General features: G+C 41.5%; 1 protein-coding gene across 2 annotated transcripts in view; it reads left to right on the top strand.

Moving 5' to 3' along the window:
* Positions 1-23,078, top strand: part of prex1 (phosphatidylinositol-3,4,5-trisphosphate-dependent Rac exchange factor 1) — a 74,004-nt gene that overhangs the window by 16,747 nt on the left and 34,179 nt on the right. For both annotated transcript variants that reach the window (XM_072449563.1, XM_072449561.1), the window contains exons 2-8: positions 5,137-5,202; positions 5,303-5,425; positions 11,188-11,292; positions 13,931-14,032; positions 14,219-14,380; positions 16,858-16,991; positions 17,221-17,336. In XM_072449563.1, the coding sequence (XP_072305664.1) occupies positions 5,137-5,202; positions 5,303-5,425; positions 11,188-11,292; positions 13,931-14,032; positions 14,219-14,380; positions 16,858-16,991; positions 17,221-17,336 (808 nt within the window). The remainder of the gene's footprint in view (positions 1-5,136; positions 5,203-5,302; positions 5,426-11,187; positions 11,293-13,930; positions 14,033-14,218; positions 14,381-16,857; positions 16,992-17,220; positions 17,337-23,078) is intronic.

Below are 23,078 nucleotides of genomic sequence, written 5' to 3'. Positions count from 1 at the left end.
ATTAAGAGTAAAATGATTTCATGTCCCATTATGAGAGGCATAGTCTCACTTGCACAGTTACTGCCCTGCTTCCTGTTTGTGCATTGCTTTTGACACTCACAATCATATTTCCTTCATGTTTATTACTGTAAGTGGGCAGTGAGGAAGCTGGGCTGGACATTACACCCTGGCTAAATGTGGTCATTTTGCAAGCGGCTCGTGCTAGACTTTTGTCTACAGTGACATAGTCAGCTACTTACCGTATTTTACGAGAAGGCAATTCACACTGATGGAGGATTTTGAGTGTATGACTAAACTGCACGTTTATCTGTTGAGATTCCACCTTATTGAAAGCATAGTTGGCATATTTTTTTTGTAATTTTTGAATGAATGTTTTGACAAATAGTTTCAAAATGACATCGAGGTGCCCTGCATATTTCCTATAAGAATAGAGCAATAGATTGGAAGTTTTCATTTAATTAAATCAAGTTGACATTTTATTCATGCCATGTCATTGTTGCCATCATTTTAATTACAAACCTCCTTCTGTAATGGGTTCAATATGAATATGTGTCACAGGCACGCTTTTGTTTTGAGAACTACAGGTTTTCATGGAGCTCAGAAGAATCATCATCAGAGCCATTGTGCATTTTTGCTGGCAAAAAATCTGCAGGGCTAGATGAATAAATCTAATAATATGCCTAATCCATGTTGTTAAATATTTTGGTTGAGACAAGGATTAACAGGACACAAATTGAGATTCTACTATTATTATTAAGTTTTTGTTGTCGCTTCTTGTTTCAGCCATATTCCATTGCATTGATTAGTGTATTTTGTTTTGTTATGGCTTTTTTTTTCTTTTTTAGCAGATAAGACATTTCCCTTTTAGCCTGGCCTGTCCCTGACATTCTATGACTTTTGCACTGTGCAGATAGCATCGGTTTGTGGTCTCTAGTTTTGTTTTGCGTTCTCCTGGGATAACATCATAAGCACCTCACCACATTGCCTATGGTCTCTGTAGCATAAAGCCATTACAAGCCACATCAACAGCAGCTGAGCCCTTCCCTCAGTATGGGATTTCAAATGGATCTGGGTCCCATCTGAGCCACAATTATTAACATCCAGTTATGTCATCATTATTTTTGACTATCTGGGAGTAATTATGTTTTGCATGCATAGCTAAAAAAAAAGGGCCACAAGCAACAGGCTGCACCCAGTCAAAGTTTAACAGCAACATCTTGTATCTTTTCACACTTGAATATTTTGTTGACCGTAGATTGTTTTGATAAAAAATAAATGAGAAAATGTGTTGTTGGTGGAGATTCAGATTGTTTTGGTTCATTCATATGATTAGTGGCATCAGTTTGCTGTCATCGAGAGTGCAGAGGGAGATATGAAAGTAAACATGGACTATTCCTGGTAACCCGCTGTCTCTACAAGCCGATTAACTAGTAATGTGTACAAGCAGTGCAGAGTTACACTGTCAGCTCTGCTTCCTGACTGGCTGCTCATTGTGGAGTACTGACCTTGACTTTGCATCTAACTTAAATATCTGTCTCTGTAGTTGTGTGTAAAAATTAAACAAATATTATGTGTATGTACCCGACTTCTATATTATGCACACCATGACCACATCAAAAGTGCAAAACAATTCAGTCGGTTTAGTTTGTTTGACAGATGTGAATTAGAATCAGCCCAAAGATGCAGCATCAACATAGACGCAAGCTTTTGTTCCTGCACCACATTTCACGGTTGTAAAACACACAAAAAAAAATGTTTGGAAGGGCTGGGTCATATTAAATTGCTCATAATGTAAATATATGCATTCATTGGGATGTATGAAATGTAAATATTGTGTCGTAGTTAGCAAACACTAATGACTAGAGCCGCTAAACACTAATCATGACGAAGAAAACATTTGAGTAATGTAAAGAAGTAAAGAAGCTATAACTTTAACTTAAACCAAGTAAATGTCTCCATTTTATTTCTATATTCAGCCCCAGGGATCCCAGCATATCAATTACTGCATATTTTCTCTTTTTTGTTGGATTAAAAAGTAATGAGTTTCTAAAAAAAAAATCAAGATATCAGAGACGTCCCTTTTATGATACAATAATTAATGGACTGTTAAAACGTGGTGCATACAAAGTGTGTGGTCGTTGCCGACATGACCTCTATGGGAGGTCTAAACAAATAACATTCTTGTTTTTTGACACCTCTTTCTGTCTAAAATGGTCTTAGTACAAGTAGTCTGCTGGGAGTCCTCAGAAAGTTGTCCTTTGTTGGTAGCAGTAATGCAGCAGCCATGGTTGTGTCAGTGTCTCTTTTGAAGGTGGGCAGAGAATTGTCCATGTGTGCTTTGTTATGGAACAATGACAACAGCCAATACAACCAGGGTGAGAATGGCCAGGTTGTGTCTGAAAGGATCTCTTTGTTGTCTGTCCAACTGCTCCCTGTTCTGCTGATGCTTCCATCTCCACATCTGTGTGGCACATGTGAAGAGACTGAAGCCTGTCGGAGATGTCAAAGGGAACAACTGCAATCTGGGCTGGTTTGTTCAACACTTTTTTTCCTCCCATTTCATCCCTTCGTCCCTCAACTCCCTCTACATCTCTGCTTTATTTTTGTTAACCATTTGTCCAGCCCTGCTGAACCATTATTTTCACAGCAATAATAATAATGGTTTAGTAGTTTATATGGCTCTTTACAAGCCTAACACACGTCTCACAACTCTACAGTAAACCATTATTTGTTCTCCCCGACACTCTGTGGTGTTAAGTCTCTTCAGAAGCCACAGCTGCCCTGAGACTGACTGGTGGAAATGTGGCTGAAGTGCTGCCTAAGCCACCATCACCTTCTCTTATCTCATTAATGTGAATGTGACTTCTTTGTGCACATTGGAACTGGTGGCCTCACTCACTTTCACCCTAGATTCAAAGCGTTCACATTCAAGCGTTCAAATTGAAAACGCATAATGTCTATTTTAAACTGCTTAACTTGATATATTGTTGAAGTGACATATTTAGAATTGATTCACCTTCTCTGATCGTGACAGTTGTTTGTGCAGCTGACTTCTTCACTGTGGATATGGTACAAGTGGCATATGGTCGACTTAATTATCCTTTGCCTGAAGCACAATCGTGTCCACAAACCATTCAAAAACACTGCTTCCCTTTAATACTGATCTTAATTAGCAAGGTCACAGCTCCCTGTGGTTAAGACCTTTGCTTTCTATTCTGGTCTGACTTGTGTAAATGCAAATAAAGGCTGAAGTAAAGTGGAGACAACCCTCCCAAACTGCACAGTCCTTTGGGAAATGATATGATTGCTGCCTGGCTGCTCAGTTGGCAGTGGCCTATCTTTAGAGCCAATGTGTGATTATAAATGCCAGTCTTTCATTATGGGCACACGTTGAGCTTCTGATGATGGGCAACAATAAAGAGCAAGACTTCAATTTGCTGTAGAAATGAGATCTAATGACTTGTTCCATTTTAAATGATACTCGTAGTGTAAATCTTATCTCATACATAATTAAACTTTTAAGATTTAGAAAGTTGTTTGATGTTGCTGCGCTGGAACAAGCAAAGGATCTGGGATATGTGTACCCTGCGGCAAAAGGATGTTTTTAGATGGAAAACTGTCAATAATATTGTTACTAGGGATGTTGCAGTATCAGATCTTTGTTTTTCTATTATTCACAATTGTTGGCACTATGACCAAATGACTGTGAAACAATCCTTTCATTCACAATGTTTAGTGGATCATTATTCTCACAAAATTAATTCTGAATGAGACCGTAATGACATTGGAACATAAAACAGTACTTTATATGCAAGTTTGCTTTTTTGGAGTATAGATTGAACTGAAATTACTCACTATTGCTGCCTATGATTCTCACAACTATTATGTTTTTGTTCAGCTCTGTGACCTGAATTTAAATGTAAAAAAACAAACAATTTATTGATAAACCAAAAACTCTTTTAACATCCCTAATTGTTACAGCCCTAAACATCAATTAGCCGTTTTCAGTTTTTGCAATTCAGTTTTTACATCAGCAATAAGAAATGTCCAACTGAAGATGGACAAATATGCAGTTTTTCAAAGGCCCACTTGCTGTCTCGAGTGTTTTGCCCTGCTTTTTTCCAACATACTGCCCACCATAAAACCCATGAACAGTTTTTATTTAGTGTTTTAGAGCTCTATATCTATCCTCCCTTCACCCCTGCAGAATTCTGTGTTGACATCTGGAAACAAGGCAGACGCTGAGCAGGAGACTGACTGCGCTGTGCGACAGACCGACAATGGGGAAGGCAGAAAAAAAACAAAGTGCTTGCAGATTCTCTTCCCCTTTTCACCTCGCCTTTGAGTCAGAGTTGGGATTGGCAGAGTCTGCACACACAATAGATGCAACGCACACACACACAAACTGAACCGAGCGCTGGCTGACAGGAGCCTGTTACGCTTGTCGACGGTGAACTGATGTGTGAAGACAGTAACAATGAGACGCTTATTTTGGCTGATGTTTCGCAGTTGAATGCTCAGGTGATTCAAATGCGTAATGCATACAGTGAGGTTTAAATAGCCACTCAAACTCTTGCATTTCTACATTGACTTCCTCTTTCAAAGGTTTTGCACAAACGGAAGTTTCCATTTAAATGTCGGCGATGGCTCTAAACGACATCTTTTTAACTTTATTCTTATCAAAGTTTTGTCGTGCCTCAATATCCTTCCCTTTCCCCATCTGTTGCATTTTAACATTGCACTGGGTCTGAAAATGACACCATGACCTAATGAATTGTGTTTGTTTTCTGGTTACTATGCGCCTGCCACTTATTCTTCACTGTATGTAATTTCAAATGTCTTGGTAGCAATATTAACAACATAACGGTCCCTTTCCTTTATTTCAATATTAGTAATTATCCAAAATTATCTATTTATGCTCCTTTACAACTCTCCAAAACAAATAAAGCCCTAACACATGATTGCAGTTGTTGTGGATGTCATTGCAGATATGTTTATTGACTTCTTAAAAAGCCATATGCTAAATACAGCTTCCAGCTACTTTAGTGTTACTGACCTATTTTAGTACAGTGTACATACCATAGATGTACTGCATAACCATGTTGTTTAACTAGTAATTTGTTTCTTTCCTTCCAGGCCTTTTTAGAAAGAATCAGACAAACACCGGATGATCAGCAGTGTCTTGCTCCTGAACATGTCAAGGTATTTATTTAATTGTTTTCTCTAATCATACATACAGCACAGTTTTATTTCCTTCTTAACCTCATATTTTGTCATCACCCATTTTCTTTTTTTTTTACAGATTTTGTTTTCAAATATTGAGGACATCCTGGAGTTGCACAAAGAAGTCTTATCAGCTGTAGAAGCCAGTCTGCAGCCTGAACCCCAACCACACCACGCACTGGGACACGTCTTTCTTCAGTTTGTAAGTTCATGACAACATATTGACACCTAACCAACTTTCTTCTGCTATATAGTGCCACCCTATGCTCAGAAAGTGACAGAGAATATTGCATTTCTCAAAATATTAACTTGGAATCTGGCACCAGTTGTTTGTTCAGGGGAAACAGAAATATACTGCAGGTCAGGGGTCACTAATAAACTTTCTCCGAGGTGAAGTTTGAGAACATTTTCACAAACCCAGGTCGGGAACTTCACAATGTTTCTGCCACTTGGCCACTTTTATATTAGACTATATATTATATTATAACATACATAATGAATAGGCCAAGTTATTTTTCACAATGTACAAATTAATTATATTTTGTTTCAAATAGTCTAATGATGGTTTTAAAATAAATGTAAATGTTTTATTTCCCTGATTGAGTTGATTTAGCAGGAACATAAAGATGATTTGAGACGTGGAGCAGAATTCTGTTTTTGTTCTGATCAGAATATCACACACTTTCTTCAGCACAAATCTTCAGAGAATGCAGAGATGTGATTGGCTGATTGACCTCACATGCAAAAACCTTTACATTCCTCTCTTTGCTCTAAAGAACAGCGGGCTCGTCGGGTGCGGGCGCGAAGGAAACGCGCAACTCCCAGTTAATTTGAAATTATTTAGCTGTAGCTTATGAGATCATGCAATTCATACCTGCTCCATGTTGTAAAATCTGTAGATTAGTCTATTTGAGGGCAATAGAATATAAACACCAATTCAACACACAGTTCCCCTCTAAACCATGTTTTACCTTTGGGTAATAAGGTCAAGTCTGTATGCCTGACGGGCTCCAGCACAGACACACATGCTTGTTTCATGGTCCCTGTAACCACAGATCCAGGAGAAGCGTGCAAAACCTGCTGTGAAAGCCTGTTCATTCTGTGTTTCTCACCCCTCCCATCTCCGGGACTACCCCTGAGCCACACTAACACTCCTCAAACCTCCCTCTCTAAACAGGCCTGCATCCTGTCAGGAAGAAAGAGGTTCTCTTTGCCCCCATCTCTTTATCAGGACGTGCAAGTCACTGTCCACTCTGTCTCCTCCTCCCCTCTGTTTGAACTCATACGGCCTCGGATATTAACAAAGAGGGGTCTGTGTCCGGAGAGGAAGACATGTTGTGTCATTAGGCGAGGGGACTGTCTTTCTGCTGGTGGCACCCCCCTGAGTAACCTCAAGTTAACTACACACTTTCACTTACTAATTGAACCAACACTTCACACACACATTCAATGCTTTTTATTCCCATTTTAGTTCAGTATTTTATTGAGACGGCATAGTATTTTATGGAGTATTGATAGCAGAGGCTCAGCATGTTTTTGTAGTTTTATTCTTGATGATGGACAGGGGGGATGTTGGGACATTTGTTTATTTCCTATGAACGTTGTTTAATCTGTTTTTCACAGGCCTTTGAGGCAACTGCTGTTGTGATTTTGGGCGTTACAAAAATACATTTAATTTAATGTTAGCTATAGCCTCACACTTTTAAGTAACTGAATACAATAAATATTCAGAATACCGGTACTTATTTGTACTCATTAATTTGGTGGTTTTCAGAATGCAGATACTTTAGAACATATCATGGTGTTTGATCATGAAATGTAGGCTTCAACCTGCACTAAATGAGTTGCCAAAATTGAAAAACGCAGCTCTCATAATGACCACATGCAGCTGTCATCTTATCTCAGAAATAAATACGTAACCAGAGGTGACACAAAAAACTATTTTCATTCTAGGTCATGTTTTCACACTATAATATAAAACAACTCAATGTACTCAAGTATTCAGAAAATAGTACGAAATGAATCTGATTGGACTAAGTAAGGGAATATGATACAAAATGCAGTACATTTTAATGCAGGTAATCAGTATTCTGTAACCAAATACATTTTTCAAAGTATTATTCCCAAAACCGACTGTTTCATATAATATACTCCTATTTTTGAACTTCTGTCTGCCCTGAGCTCTCCCTGTTTGTACTGTTTCTTCCCATGTTGTCGAAGTGATCTAATTTTTAGCACAACATAACACTCATTGATATCTCTTTATACCATTACGGAATTCCACAATTGACTAAATGCTTTGCTCTGCTGCAGTGATCGTGTTTGGATTGGCTCATCAGGCCTGTGCTCACATATGTGCAGGGTCATGACAAATCAGTGTGTCAGACAGAGTGTCAGGTGGAGAATCGATTACAGGAGCGTTAAACGTCCCCATCCCCGTTGTTCTGGTGGAAAGACGCGCAGGTCACAGCGAGTGCATTTATCTTCTTTGGTGTTTCTGTAATATTATTTAGCACTTTATACAAGTAAGCCGGTCACGATAATTACTATATCAGCTCATTGTTCAGTGAATAAGAGAGGGAGCAATCATTTTTGGGATTCAACACAGAACGTGGGTACATTTTTATTTGTACTAGTGCAGTTGAATAAATAACTTGTATGACTCATTATAGATACAAACAAACAAAGGTGCTTAATTCTGCTATTTATTTATTTCAGCTCATGCTTTTAATTATATTTTACATATAGAAAATGTTTGGTATAAATGCTGTTATGCAATATGTCGCACTTCAAATTGCATAACTGACTATATACGCACATATGGAACATCCCACAAGTCTATCAATTTAATTAATTATTGTTTGCAATTTTTTTTTTTTACAGAAGTCACAGGGCTGACCTCACAGTTACAGCTCAGTTATATCAGCATTTTCTTATTTACATTTTTGCTTTTTGTTGTTGTTTTTCTTTCTTAATCTTTACAAAGAACATACTGCATTTTCCCCGTCTATTTTCTGGCATTTCGAAACACATTCAAATCAATAACAGGATATTTTTTCTGTTAAACGTTACCACCATTTTTGGGGGGGTCAAAACTGTGCCCAGTGGTTCATAGTTGACCTAACATCAGTATCCCATCCCATTTCATCTTTGCCATTATTCATACACGTGTTTCCTATGAGGTTTCTTATAAACACCAGCTTTGTTTGGCTTTTTCTCTCTCTACACTCCTCTCTTTAAACCACAACCTTTGTGTTTCTCAGCACGACACCTCTCGACCAATCACGGTGCCTCGCCTCCAGCCGCGGCTCTTGACCCCGCCTATAGGTCATCACCATGACTGGGATTTGATTAACCCCCCCATTGTCCATCCAGACTGTGCCATCCAGTCAGTCGAGGGACAAAATGGGAAGATTTATTGCTGTTCGATGTCAGATGTGTGTAACAGCTCAGAGGCTGTAGATATAATTAAACTGGAAATATTTAGCTGTTTAGGTCAAATTTACTACTTTCCAAAACTATAAGGGTCCTTGCTACATTTTAAAATAATCATGCAAGCCTTATAATGATGTTATCACAGTGAAGCTCTCAAAATAAGCAAGACTTTTGGGTTAACATCTTAAGACGATATAAAAATAGTTGATACAAGAATCGCATTCAGATGAAAGTTATGAAGGTTTTGGCATGTCGCACACTCGAGCTATATTGCCTTACTCCAATATTTAGCAAGGGATATTAGAAGTATATTTAAATTAAAATATATCAAACTGCTTGCGGTTATTCAGTATTCTCTCGGCCAAAAGGTGACGTGGCATTGAAGGTGGAATTGCAGACGTGAATATTTCCCCTGCCTGCAAGAGAAACAGTCATGTCCTTATGCACCTTCTGAAATACTATCATTATGCATTGACCCAGTGTGATTGGACAGCGTGTGATACTTTCTGATCTGGGCTAAGTAATAACATTCCAGTGATGATGATTTTAAATAAGAAGCTATGCCTATTAAGGGAACAACCACAGTCTTATACGGCGCTATTTTTGGCACAAGTGATGCTTTTAGAGTAAATGTTTTTGACTGACTGAGTAATTGGAGGTGTTCTGTGAAGCCAGTCTCACTATATAATAAATAAAAAAAATAATCTGACTCCGAACTGAAACCACAAACAAAGGCTCACATTAACCATAAGAGGGCTTCCACACCATATGCTGGCCCAGCTGTTCCTCCCAGTGGTGTTCAGGACGGGTTCTGCCAATGTTGCTCAGGGTGTGTTTGTGCTCCTGCTGCCCACTGATTACATTGTGTCCCTGACTTTTGCTGCACATATATATATATACATACATACATATACATATAAACCACTTTGAGTTCCCTCTGCGTGAACGGATGAGGAAAGAGCATACACAGGCTTCTACATAAAGATCCATCAGCGCTGTTTGGGGCCCCTGCCACCACTGTTGGCCCCTTGTAACACACAAGCGTAATGTTTGTAAGGTGTGTGTAGGAGTGAAACCACATGTAATACTTAGCTGCATCTGTTCTGTACAATTTGGTCAAACATGGTTTCACTTAGTGGCAAAAGTGCATAAGATGAAGAGTTATGTACATATTTGCATGGTTAGAAATGGTCTATTCAGTATGATGTTGTATGTAGAAATATAAATTCAAAACGTTTAGTTTCAAACCTTATTTCCCCCAAAAATTTAAATAGTTATGATTCAAATATATTGTTAAGCCCTAATTTAGTCTTCTTTTGCCTTTGTTTTTTCTGTGTGACCCTAAGTGTTTTATTTTGACACAGTTCGACCTGTAAAGTTAAGGTTTGTACATTATTTTGAAACTTGTGTCAAATATATTGACCATGTTATCCTGTGTGTGGAGTTCACTCCACACACAGGATAACATGGTCAGTGGGGAGGCACTAATTTCACTAAATTTTTTACCAATCTTGATAACCAATATTGACCCAGGGTCTTTGTCAGGAGACCTTAAGTGGAACATTAGCCTGTGTGCATAATTGGGATTACAGGAGAAACTGGAGTGTCTGAAGCAAATCCACAGGAAGAAAATGCAAATTGCACGTAGAAAGGCCTCATCCTGTGTAGGATTTGAACCTCCAGAGAGCAACACAAGCCAAAAACGTACACAATTACCCACTCAAAATTGCCCTATACCTGTTTGTCTTTCTTTTACAGATGTGTATTGTTTGAAGTTTATGTTACAACAATATCCGATGGCCTTCCTTCATTTTCATTCTTCCTTTTTTGTATTTCTTTTTTGTATGTCCACCTTTTGCATGCTAACCTCCCGGTTGTGTTTCAGTTCAAGTTAAAAGCAGTGTGTCCTGGCACCTGCAGTTTCAAATTTCACTTACATGGCTGTTTCGAATGACAGTTTCAGTTTCTGTCCCCAAGCTCGAGCCCCACTGATCACATGGTTTCACATCCCAATTATCCACAGCATGGTTGAAAAGGCCTCAATGGCTCTAAATAAGCTTGTGCCTGTAGATTCAACTAAAGCCAAGGAACACTGTGTACTACATTGTCTTTGCTGCTGCATAAATAATGTATTTCAGATCATTCACAAGCCCAGGTGTCACTTTACATGTATTAGTTCTCAAAAGAAATAGCAGCTTCAAAGGTTGTTTTTTCAAGTGTTTGTTTTGTCTCATTGTGCAGACTGGGAAAGCTTGGTTAGAAGTCGGCGATGTACATATCAATTTGTGAATCCCTCAAAAGGAATGTGTTGACAAATGTGATCGTTAAATAACAGCTCAAAAGCATTCGAAAGCTTTTAGACAAGTAGCTTTTTTCTCATTAGTGCGTCATAAAAGTGTCCTAATGGTAATTGCTGGAAGTGTTATGCACCGCTTTCCCTGGTACACTACATTCCCATTAGACTGATCGAAGTTAAAGGGGCCTTCTACTCAAAACTGGAGTTGATGTGATGTGTTTTGTTTTTTGCAGAGGAAGAGTTTCTCTGTATACGGCGAGTACTGCAGTAACCATGAGAAAGCATTACGGCTACTTATGGAGCTCAACAAGGTTCCCCACATCAGGACCTTTCTACTGGTAAGACACACAGATTTTCTAGGGTTAGGTTCACAAACTCACCATATTATACTTATGGCTGCACTTTTAAAGGTGTACATGTTAGTTTTCTGGCTGTCACCGGCTGTAAACATTGTTTTGCTTTGCTTGGAGTTTTCCACAATATGGTATAAACATATCTGTTGTTCATTTATTAAATTACTCACCTGTCACCTGCTTCTCGCCATGAAGTGTTATGCCATTTTGCAGAATATTTCAGGCTAAACAAAAATCATCACCTCCATTGAGAATGATTTGCACAGTGTCGGCCACCCCGCCTTCTATGAGACGTGTTCATTTCAAGCCCACCTTCCTATTCTGAGTCCACTAATAAATAACATGCAATTACGTCCCACATTTTTACATTGCCCTACTTTTCTTTCCTCCCTTGAGTGTTATTTCTTCCTTTTGTCGTCTACCCTCCCTTTCCTTCCCCAGTCTCACCTCTGCTTCCATGTCAGCTCAAAGTTCCAGAGTCCATAAGCGCTTTTCCTGTCCGGACAGGATGCAGCCACCATCAAGGCCACTTTTGTGTTCGCTCTTGTGTGGTGCTTCCGCCACCAGCTGTTTCCACCTTTTAGGTCCTGTACAATGAACTAGTTTGAAAGGGTTTGTGTAAAATGAAGGCGTCGAGGCAGGGCCCAGCTGTGGAGTGTCATTGGCAGGCCTTGCAGGACTGGCTCCGAGATCTAAGGCCCGGCATTGCCCCATGGTTCACTTGCATGGTTTTATTCTAGGTCAAAGGAATGGAAAAAGCAGGATTGCACTATTGCTGTTTTATATTGCAGTAAATTGGTCTCATGAAAGACAATCTTGCTTTGAATATCAATTTTATAATTTGATTGTAAACGTCATTCCAATTGCCCTGAAGTTCTTCTGCTATCAATTACTACATCTACATCATCTACTAAAGCAAAATGATCATCTGGTTCTATGTTCAAGTCATGTCAGCCTTCAAATTGCATGGGTTTTGTAGCAGCCATGGGCTTAATGGAAACATGAGTGAATGCCAAGCTACAGTACATTCAAGAGGGCAGTTGGAATCCACTTTATTTAATTAGTAAAGGATAACCATTTCAAATCCTTGTAATGCCAGTGAAATAATCTCTCTTGATTTTAATTAGAGTGGGTTCCTTCCATTTCCATATTGAGCTACCACATAACTGGACTTTCAATTGCAGTGAACAAGCATATTGAAATCAAAATGAGGTCAAATTGTAAAGCGAAGGGAATTGCAGCTTTAAGCACAGACAAAGAACATAAGAAGGGAAATATTATTTAAATGGCTATGGGAAACATATTATGAGTTGGTGTAATTCCAAAGTTTGGACTATTTTTGTCATCACCCCCCACCATCTCCTTGAGTTAGAAGGAATTGCCATAGATTATTGTGATCTTCTGGAGGACTCTGGAGTGGTTTATCTGCATAGCTGTGTTTGATCTTTTATCCTGTCCCATGAGCTCATTGCATCCTGACTGGCTGCGATTCCTCCAAATGCACAGCAATGTGAGTGGAAGACCCATGAGTGTAACTATAGCCCCCCACTTCTGATAAAAGTGGTTATGTGTTTAGGGTGAGTTTCTAAAATCCTCCGAAGGGAACGAGGGTATAAGGATTCACAGTGATCTTTATGTTGAAAGGGTTTCTCTGGAATTGGGGCCATATGATGTGGATTTACAATGTTTTGCTGTAAATAGCTTGCTGCTAAGTGACATTTATGTATTTAGTTGTTTTGGTAGCATTTTCGCATATGTTCATTTTATTGTATGGGCATACAAAAAGAAACACATGGGAAATCCAAATATAGGCTGGCTAACATCCAGACACAGTTGAATTCAACTTTGAATGAACTCAGATTATTCTGAGCATCCTTTTCCTGTATACAGTAAGTCTCAGACCATTGCTTTAGCTGGAACAGAAATAAATGCCTTTATTTCTGCTTTATGAGAGTCCATAATAGTTGTTCAGTGTATAAATTAATTTGTGCTCACATTGCATTGGTAGCACTCTTTGCACATGGCAAGAAACTATCCTGGTTAAATAAAGGTCAATCAAATAAAGGAATCACTTAAACCTCCTCTAGATCAAATTATTTTAAAAAGGTCATTCATGAGCCATGCAGAAAGAACTAAGTCTTTCTTAAGCCACATCTGCACATTTTATTAGTATGTTTTACATTTTATGCATGCCTTTTTTCATCATTATTCTTCATTTTTGTATGTTGCACCTTAATGCCAAAGCAAGTTCCTGGATTTCTGACTTTTATTAATTGACAATGGCAATAAAACCTTTTCTGATTCTGATTAAACGAATATCCAAAATTTAAGCTGTGAATAAAGATTCTATTGACGGCAGAAAACTTCTATCACTGTTTGAGAGACAAGACATTTCTGTTCGTTTATTCTTTTTGTAGCCATGCCCTTACAGAAAAGTACAGAAAATTACAGAGGGCATTTTGCTCCTGCTGTGCTTCAAATGAGTTTATAAATGAAAATAAAGATTTACTTGCGATGCCTTTGGTTCAACTTGATGTACTTTGGTAATTAATACTATACTGTGGGTACAATATTATTTATTACATTTTATATTTATCTAATCTTATTTGTATGTTGTTTGCAGCATTGTATGCTACTGGGCGGAAAGAAAAGCACAGATATCCCACTGGAGGGTTACCTTCTGACACCCATCCAGAGGATCTGCAAATACCCGCTTCTCCTGAAGGTACAGAACGGCTTTACCCTTTATACATTTCAGTAATTTTTTGTTGTTGTTGATTTAATTCTTCCTTCCTCATTCATTCAGTGTTGTCTGACCTTTTGCATTTTGAACATTATGTTGAAAAATAACGCTTATTGTACCATTGTTTTGTTTTGTAGCCTAAAAAGTTATGTTATCATTCCTTACCAGGAGCTTCTAAAGCGAACCCCTAAAAAACATGCAGATTATCCTGCTGTGGAGGAGGCTCTGCAGGCCATGAAAGCTGTCTGCTCCAACATCAATGAGACCAAGAGGCAAATGGAGAAACTGGAAGCTCTGGAACAGCTGCAGTCCCACATAGAGGGCTGGGAGGTAAGAGATGTGGGGTCAGCAAGGATACTGTTGTCAGGAAGAGATTCATGTGCTACTCCACAGAACGATGGAGGTCAGCTGGAGAACAGAATGACTTAAGAATGTCTATGGATTCTTAAGTGGACAGTAGATTGAAAAACTTCCATTGATTTTTAAAGTCTACTTGGAGTTGGCAGTGTCTCTAAAACAAAGTTAAGTGCAACCGTAAATATTGTGTTTTGTTTTGTAGATAGATATAGGGGTAGTCCTGCCATGACAGATACAACATGTTAACATTGTGGGTCAGAAAACATACAGGACGTTCCAGATACAGTACATACAAACATGGCTTTGTTTGAAATGACACATGAAATGCAAAGGTGTCTTAACAGTACCGCATTTAATTTAGTTCATTTCAAATGCCCATCCTAATTTTAACACTGCCACTATCTCACCAGCCAAATCAGAGAGAGCTCTGGGGCCATGGATGGGGCTTGGGAGCTGGAGTTGAGAGTCCAGCACATTTTTCACGGCTCCCTCACCCACCACAACAGAAGCCTTGTCTTAGCAGGCACCAATGGGACAATACGGCCTCTGAGGGTGCCCAGGGAGATGCCAACAGGCAAACTGCCCAATCAGAGGAGACTTAGGAAGCAGAGTTCTAGCCTCAGAGTTACATGAAGGGACCACTTGAGGGGACTGAAGAAGAAATGGAAGATGGAAACAGAACTGCCCAACTGGGACATCCAAAAGAGACAATTATGACTATTAGTGCAATGATAAATCTATAGTGCTATTTCTTTAGTTGCTCACTTGTATCATATGGCTTTGTTTAATTTGATTAACAATTCTGTGAATTTGTCTTTTTTTTTTTTTTTAAGCAAAGAATGCTACTGAGATTCTGATTTAATTAATATAACAATACAGTGTTGAACTGACTATTTGATTTGTTGATCAGAAAGAATTTAAAGCTTTTTGTATTTGAAACAGCAGTTTTACAGCATAGTTATCCACTTGACCCGCACAGTGCCATCACCCTAACAGCATTAGTCTCGCTCTTCTTTCCCCTCTCCAGCCTAATCACCTCCAGGCCTAATGGGCTCCAGTAGTGCCAAGCACATTACTGCTTCTCCCAAACTCACCAAACCCCCGTCCATGTTGTTTCTTCCCTTGCTCCCATTAAGAATTCAGGACATGTCCCACATCCATCTTTGAAGAGCTAAACACATGGAAGTGTACACAAAGGTGCAGGCATGCCTTCTGAATTCCCATGCACTCTGCTCGCGCCCCCACCTCACCCGGTGCTGTTAGATGAGGTGGAATCAATAGAGTGAAACGTGATCTCTGCCCCACTCCTAGACACTATGCACCTTTTGGACCATCCATCATAAATATATACTCATGGGAATCAATTATGGACGGTGGGGCGTGGGTGTGGCCAGAAGAGGATTTGTGCAGGTCTCTGCTTCTGTGGGGATGTCCACACATGGCTGTTGTTAGTTCCACATAATTTAGGAGGGAATGATCCATTCAACAATAAGTGATGGGGTGTCATAAGATTTCATTTTACGGTCTGCAATTAAATGTCTTATATCTCACTGCCCCTTTTGATTCCATTGGATAATATTTGTGCATGTTTTTTAAAAAATCATTAGCCCATGCATTAATGGCCCTGAAGTTCAACCTTTTGGTGAAAAGGTTAATTAGACAACACGCTGTGGTCATTGCGCACACTGACATCAACAACTACATCATATTTTACGCAGGAGAAGGGGCAAGTGCTCAGGTCACACTTGGCCCTTCATCAGCTATAATTGTAACTATATAATATTCTTCCATCCAATGGATATATTGCTAAAATGTAAGCAAATATTCTCTGTTTTTTAATTAAACAATTTTAACTTACACATTTCTGCAAATAAACTTATTAGGTTTATCGCACTATGGCAGGTTGATTGGAAGTGGCAGTGTGTGCTTCTCTCAGTACAAGCTGTAGTGTTTAACAACTGTTTAAATTACTTTATTCTTACAAGGAGACAAAACATTCTTGCAAGGCCTTCCTCCTTTTTACATTTCCTTCCTCTCTACTTGTGTATTCAGGACATAGGCGGGTTCTTTGGGTGTATGTACTTGTGGCCAACATAAAAACACTGCTGTTTGTTAAACATGTTCCTCAAAGCAGAAAATCCACGCCAACGTTATGGGGTTTGAGCTGGACCTCTAGGTGTGCTCACAGGTCACTAGGTCACAATAGAATGGACAAGATTCAGTGTGATAAAATTGACACAAGATTGTGCACACATATTATAATTTATGATAAACTCCCGTTCGCGTGGACCCAATCTCATTGTGCCCTGTTTCATCTTGTGCAATCTCGTTCCACCAATTAAAACAAGGCAAATTGGTCTGACTTTGTAATCTTAGGGTATAAGGTGCTTTTTTCTGCCTTTATTTATAGTTAAATCGTTTTTTTTAATGTTTTTTTTGTCTTTTTACAGGGAACTAACTTGACAGATATTTGCACAGAGCTGCTGCTTCATGGAAATCTACTGAAAATCTCTGCTGGGAACATTCAGGAGCGCGTCTTCTTCCTGTTTGACAATCTTCTAGTTTACTGTAAGAGGAAGTCCAGGTGAGAAATAAGGCTTTGAAAACTGCGCAAACACTTATTATTGACTTGTTCCTAGATGTAAGCCAGACCCGGCGCAAAAAGCGTTGCAAATACCTGCAGCCTTGTTTCACTACACTTGCAAGTGTATGGGTGTAAAACTGTCACAAACAAGTCCTTTCTTCACATGGCAATGGTGTTAACAGATGTTTTCCTTGTTGAGTGTAACCACAGTCTTGTCCCATTACCCCAGGGTATCTGGAAAGAAGTCCACCAAGAGGACCAAGTCTATCAACGGGCCCCTGTATGTGTTTAGGGGCAGGATCAACACGGAGGTGATGGAGGTGGAAAATGTGGAAGATGGAACAGGTTTGTATTTGCAAAGGGTGAAGTAGTTTTTGGACACTGCTCATTCAAATATTTATACCAAGAAGAATCATAACCATACTGCTTCTGTTGCTGCTTTGCTACCGGGCAGTTTAGATTTCAGTCGGAGGCAGAACATTTTCTTGAATACCAGTACTTTGACAGGTTTCCATCTACTTTGTAATTTCCAAATTTTTATTAAAAAACAAATACAAATCAGTATTTTCTGTTTTTGGGGAGTAACATTACAGGACAAAGTTGGACTAAGCTCTCTAAGAATATTTTTAGCCCGTTAATGACAGGGGCGACGTTTCTTAATTTGACTGTCATTGGATGAATACAAAAAAATAACATAAACTCGAGTGAGCGCTGCGAGTTAAACATTAAAATATGTGCCTGCAAGGCCAGTTGTACAGTTGTGCAATAAACGTGTGACAAAGCTCTATATTGGTGATTCATATTTTCACATATTTAACTTGCGTGGTTGGATATGAATCAGGCACAGGTTGACAGTTTTGGGTGGAGTCCTACTTGAGTTCTAACAGGATGTAGCCTGCAAACCTCACAGTCACCTTTTTGATGTCACCAATAGCAACAGACCTTTGTGGTGATTAGAATCTTAAGTGCACACGACTCCCAAGCGAGGCGATATGTATTCCTATGGCGTAAGATTGAGTGATACAAGTTTATTTACTGCGGTGGTTTTGCCAGCCTCCATTTCCTTTGCGCTCTCGGCTCACTTGTATAGAAACACTTCGCCTTTTTCATCTGTTTCCTCTTTTCTGCAGCAAGATCACATGATTGGCTCACTGCATGTTTGCCGCTTCTAGGTTGTCACGTTCATACTGCAAACCACAAAGAAAAACATCTTAATAGAATTCAGTTTACTTACACAAGTGGGCTCCCAGTGTGTGGCTCAACTATGTGCAAAACAACCTCCTGATTTTGGGGTGTCTGGAGAGTATGTGTTAGGAAAAGCAATATTGTGTTGTGCTAATATAGGCCTGTAATAGTATTTTATGCTTCTTCCCAAAACAGTATGAGCCATTTCTTGTGTAGCCCAGAGTAGTCGATCTATTTATATGACCTTTGAGCGTGAGACTAATGCGGCCCATTACTGACGACCATTCATTATTCAGGACCTGCTGCTAAATGGAAGATAAAATAAGATTGAGATGAGATTTGTTAAGCAACTGTAGGGTGGTGTATCTTTTACAAGTAATGCACAAGTTAAAGGTGCACGTTGCAACTTTTCTGGTGAACCTGCTTATGATCATGATGAAGTTAAGTTGCTGAGCTTGTATGGTTGTCAGTTGTCATTGATTAAACATTCTACCTTGCATTTATTCATTTAAATGGGTTTTAATGCAGAAAAATACCTTGAACACATGTGCTCTTAAGATGAGCCTTTCCATGGAACTGACTTGTCATTTGACCTGGTGGCGTCTTTGATTATTCCTGGCCAAACCAGAAAAGTTACATAGTGCACCTTTAAACCCTTTATCAGCTGATTTTCCTTAAAAAAAGACACATTTTTGACTTAATTAGAACTGAAACTGTTCTTAACCCTTTGGAGTGCAAATTATCAGCTGGACTCTTTGTGAAGCTGACATTCTGTAGATTTGGACTCCGATGTCTGGTTTATACTAATTATAAGTGGGCACAACTTTGAACAAGCTCTGCACAGAAAAAAATCAGATTTCAAATCCTGCCTGGATTTTCTTTCATTTACAGATCGATAGATGGAGTATTTGTTGGGTTTGGACAATTCATTTTTCAAAGATGAACATAATTTCACCAAAAATTAGAGACTTGTAATAAAGAAAAAAAGGCAGAGTATAGGTTAATTTTATTTATTTGTGAGTTTGAAGTACAAACTGACCCTGAATCTTCCCAGAATTGTTATTTTCACTGAAACTAAATGTACTTTATATTGTACATTCTCAGGAGCATGATAGTAATTTTTTGACCAAATGGTTGACTATAGGGAATAAATGCAGAAAATGTCAACTTACAAATTCCAGCGTACAAATACGCTGGAATTTTTAGTTGCATTTTGCTACAATAATCCACAGTAGGGAAGAAAACACATCTATGTCCAAAAGAGTGTTCCAAAGTATGGTTTTAGCTTTCTATTTCCATGGAATTAATAACAATAATAATAATAACTTTTATTTATATAGCGCTTTTCAGTGACCCAAAGACGCTGAACATAATAAAAAAGGGGGGGGGTATTTACAGACAGGGGGGGACAACACGTACAATACACATTAATATACAGATAAAATGAACAAGACAGAAGAAGTAGAGAGAAAAAGATGGGGATGTAACAGGGGGTAGAAGAGTAGGCAATGGGGTAGAGGAGGCTAGGGGTAGGGGAGGTCATAGGCTTGGGTGAAGAGGTATGTTTTGAGGCGGGATTTGAATTTTGTGAGTGAGGGAGAGTGGCGGACAGGTTGGGGGAGGGAGTTCGAGAGTCGGGGTGCTGTTCGGGAGAATGCTCTGTCGCCAAAAGTTTTGAGTCGGGATGTTGGTGCAGTCAGGGTGAGAGAGGAGGAGGATCGGAGAGCTCGGGTGGGGCGGTGGGGGATGAGGAGGTCAGACAGGTAGGAGGGGGCAAGGTGGTGAAGAGCTTTGAAGGTGAGGAGGAGTATTTTAAAGTTTATGCGCTGCTTGATGGGGAGCCAGTGGAGAGAGCGGAGAACGGGAGTGATGTGATCACGGGACCGGGTGTGGGTGAGGAGGCGGGCAGCGGAGTTTTGGACCATTTGGAGTCTGTGGAGGGAATGGGAGGAGATGCCAGTGAGGAGGGAGTTGCAGTAGTCAAGGCGGGAGGAGATGAAGGCATGGATGAGGGATTCAGCAGCGGGGAGGGTGAGGCAGTGTCGGATTTTGGCGATGCGGCGGAGGTGGAAGTATGAGGTCTTGACGATGTGGCTGACGTGGGGAGTGAAGGAGAGGGTGGGGTCCATGATGACACCGAGATTGCGTACCAGGGTAGAGGGGGTGATGGTCGAGGTGTCGATGCTGAGTGAAAAGGGACCAGTTTTATTGAGAGTGGATTTGGTGCCAATGAGGAGGAGCTCTGTTTTGTCACTGTTCAGTTTGAGGAAGTTGAGAGTGAGCCATGATTCTATTGTAGAGATGCAGGTTTCGATGTGGCTGAGGGGAGGGTTTTGGGTGGATTTGGTGGTGAGGTATATCTGGGTGTCGTCAGCGTAGCAGTGAAAGTCCAGGTTGAGTTGGCGGAGGATGTGACCAAGGGGGAAGATGTAGCAGATGAAGAGGAGGGGGCCGAGGACTGAGCCCTGGGGGACCCCTGCGTTACTGGGGAGAGGGTGGATGAGTGACCGGAGAGGGAAATGAACTCTTGCCTGTTGGTGAGGTAGGATGTGAGCCAGTCAAGTGCAGAGCCCTCAACACCCAGTTGGCGCAGCCTTTGTAGGAGGATGGAATGGTTTATAGTGTCAAAGGCTGCGCTGAGGTCTAGTAGTAACAGGATGTTGAGGGCCCCGGAGTCTGCAGAGGTGAGGAGATCGTTGAGTACTTTGACCAGGGCTGTTTCAGTGCTGTGAAGTGGGCGGAAGCCAGATTGGAGGGGTTCATAGAGGTTGTTTGACTGGAGGTGGGTGTGAAGTTGGGCGGCGACGATGCGTTCCAGCGTTTTTGAGAGGAACGGCAGGTTGGAGATGGGGCGGTAGTTGGAGAGGTTGGCGGAGTCTAGGGTGGGTTTTTTGAGGATGGGGGTGATGGAGGCCAGTTTGTAGATGGAAGGAACATGGCCGAGGGATAAAGACTGGTTGAAGAGGGTGGTGAGATGAGGGATGAGAGCAGGGAGGCAGGCCTTGGTTAGAGTCGTTGGGAGGGGGTCGAGAGAGCAGGTGGTGGTTTTGGAAGCGGTGATGAGGTCTATGATATGAGAGGAGTTAACAGAGGAGAAGGTGGTGAGGGGAGGGAAGGGTGGGTGGTCAGGGAGAGGGGGGGGGGGCAGGGGTGGGGGTGGTGATGGAGTTAATGGAGACGGCAGTCATGGAGCTGTTGATTTTGGAAATTTTGTCATTGAAGGCAAGGAGGAAAGAGTTGCAGAGGTCAGGGGAGGAGGGTGGAGTGATGTCCGGTGGCTGGAGCAGCTTGTTGACGGTGGAGAACAGGGTGCGAGGGCTCCGGTGGGAGCTGTTGATGAGGGTGGAGAGGTGGGCAGATTTGGCGGCTTGGAGAGCGTCACGGTAGGAGGAGATGTGTAATTTGAAAGCTTCGGCATGGACGGTGAGGCGGGTTCTTTTGAGGAGTCGTTCGAGTTGGCGGCCAGTCTGCTTCATGGTGCGGAGTTCAGGGGTGTACCAGGGGGCGGGGTTGATGTATGAGACGGAGGAGGTTTTCCAGGGGGCTAGGGAGTCAAGGGAGTCGGAGAGGGTGGTGTTGAGCATGACGGCATAGTCGTCGGGGGAAGAGGGGGGGAGTCAGGGGGGAAAGCAGAGGATATGAGCTGGGAGAGCGTGAGGGGGTTGACTGACTTGATATTGCGGTAGGTGATGGTGCGTTTTTTGGGGTTGTGGGGCGAGGGTAGGGGGGCGGAGAAAAGGATGCAGAGATGATCAGAGAGTGGGAAGGGGAGGGGGTGGGGCTTAGATATGGGTAGGAGAGAGGAACAGACTAAGTCCAGAGTGTGGCCTTTGGTATGGGTGGGGAAGTCAATATGTTGGGTGAGATGGAAGCAGTCCAGGAGAGAGAGGAAGTCGGATGTCAGTGGGGCGTTGGGGCAGTCAATGTGGATGTTGAAGTCACCAGTGAGTAGGAGGCGGGCAGAGAGAGAGGATGCGATGGTGAGGAGTTCGGACAATTCAGTGAGGAAAGAGGGGTGGGGCTTTGGGGGACGATAGATCAGGATAGCGGTGATAGAGTTGGGGAGGGAGAAGGCGAGGTATTCAAATGATGAGATGGATGGAAGGTTGAGGTTCAGTTCAGTGATGGATGTAGATTTTTTATGAATAACAGCAAGACCTCCCCCACGCCCGGAGAGGCGGGGTTTGGCAGTGTAAGTGTAGTTGGAGGGAGTGGCTTGGTTGAGAGCATAGAAGTCCAGGGGCTGTTGCCATGTTTCACAGAGGAGAAGCAGGTCAATGTTATTGTCCAGTAGCAGTTCAGATATAACAGGTGATTTGTTGGAGAGGGAGTGGCAGTTCAGCAGTGCAAGGGAGATGGATGGGGGCGCGGAGATGGATGGGGGCGCAGGGGTGGGGGGGTGGAGGTTGCTGAGGTTGGCAGTGCGGCAGGTGGGGGTGACGGGGGGGCGAAAACTAGTCCAGAGTGAGGGGATAGGTGAGCCGTCGTTGGAGTGTTGGTTATGGGAGAGACCAGAGCCCCGGTGGATGTAGCGGGGCCGGCGAAGGATCCCAGCTGAGCTAGCTGCAGAGGCAGCAGCAGCTGGGAGACGGTGGTTATGGTTGAGGAGGTGAAGGTCAGCAGCGGTGTAGGTGAGTAGGCGAGAAGTTGGTGGAGCGGTGGCCTGGAGGCGCGGGAGTGATAGTCCGAGGAGGAGATGGAACGTAGCAGCAGATGAGAGTAATCCAGTTAGAATGTTGGCGGTGGCTAGAAGCTGGTTAACTAGAAGCTGGTGGGCAGAGAGTTGTGAAAAAGCAGCAGTGGACCGGGTGTTGAAGCTGGTGGAGTGAGTGGCGTTGGTTGCCCCAGACCTTGTCTGCACGGCAGGGAGGCCCCGCGATACCATGATGGACCTCAGCAGGT

Source organism: Eucyclogobius newberryi, unplaced genomic scaffold (assembly GCF_026437365.1).
Source record: "Eucyclogobius newberryi isolate DKJ021-1_F unplaced genomic scaffold, fEucNew1.0.hap1 SCAF_17, whole genome shotgun sequence".
Classification (NCBI taxonomy): Eukaryota; Metazoa; Chordata; class Actinopteri; order Gobiiformes; family Gobiidae; genus Eucyclogobius; species Eucyclogobius newberryi.
The sequence above is the reverse complement of the archived record's forward strand: the minus strand, read 5'-3'. Positions and strand labels throughout refer to the sequence as shown.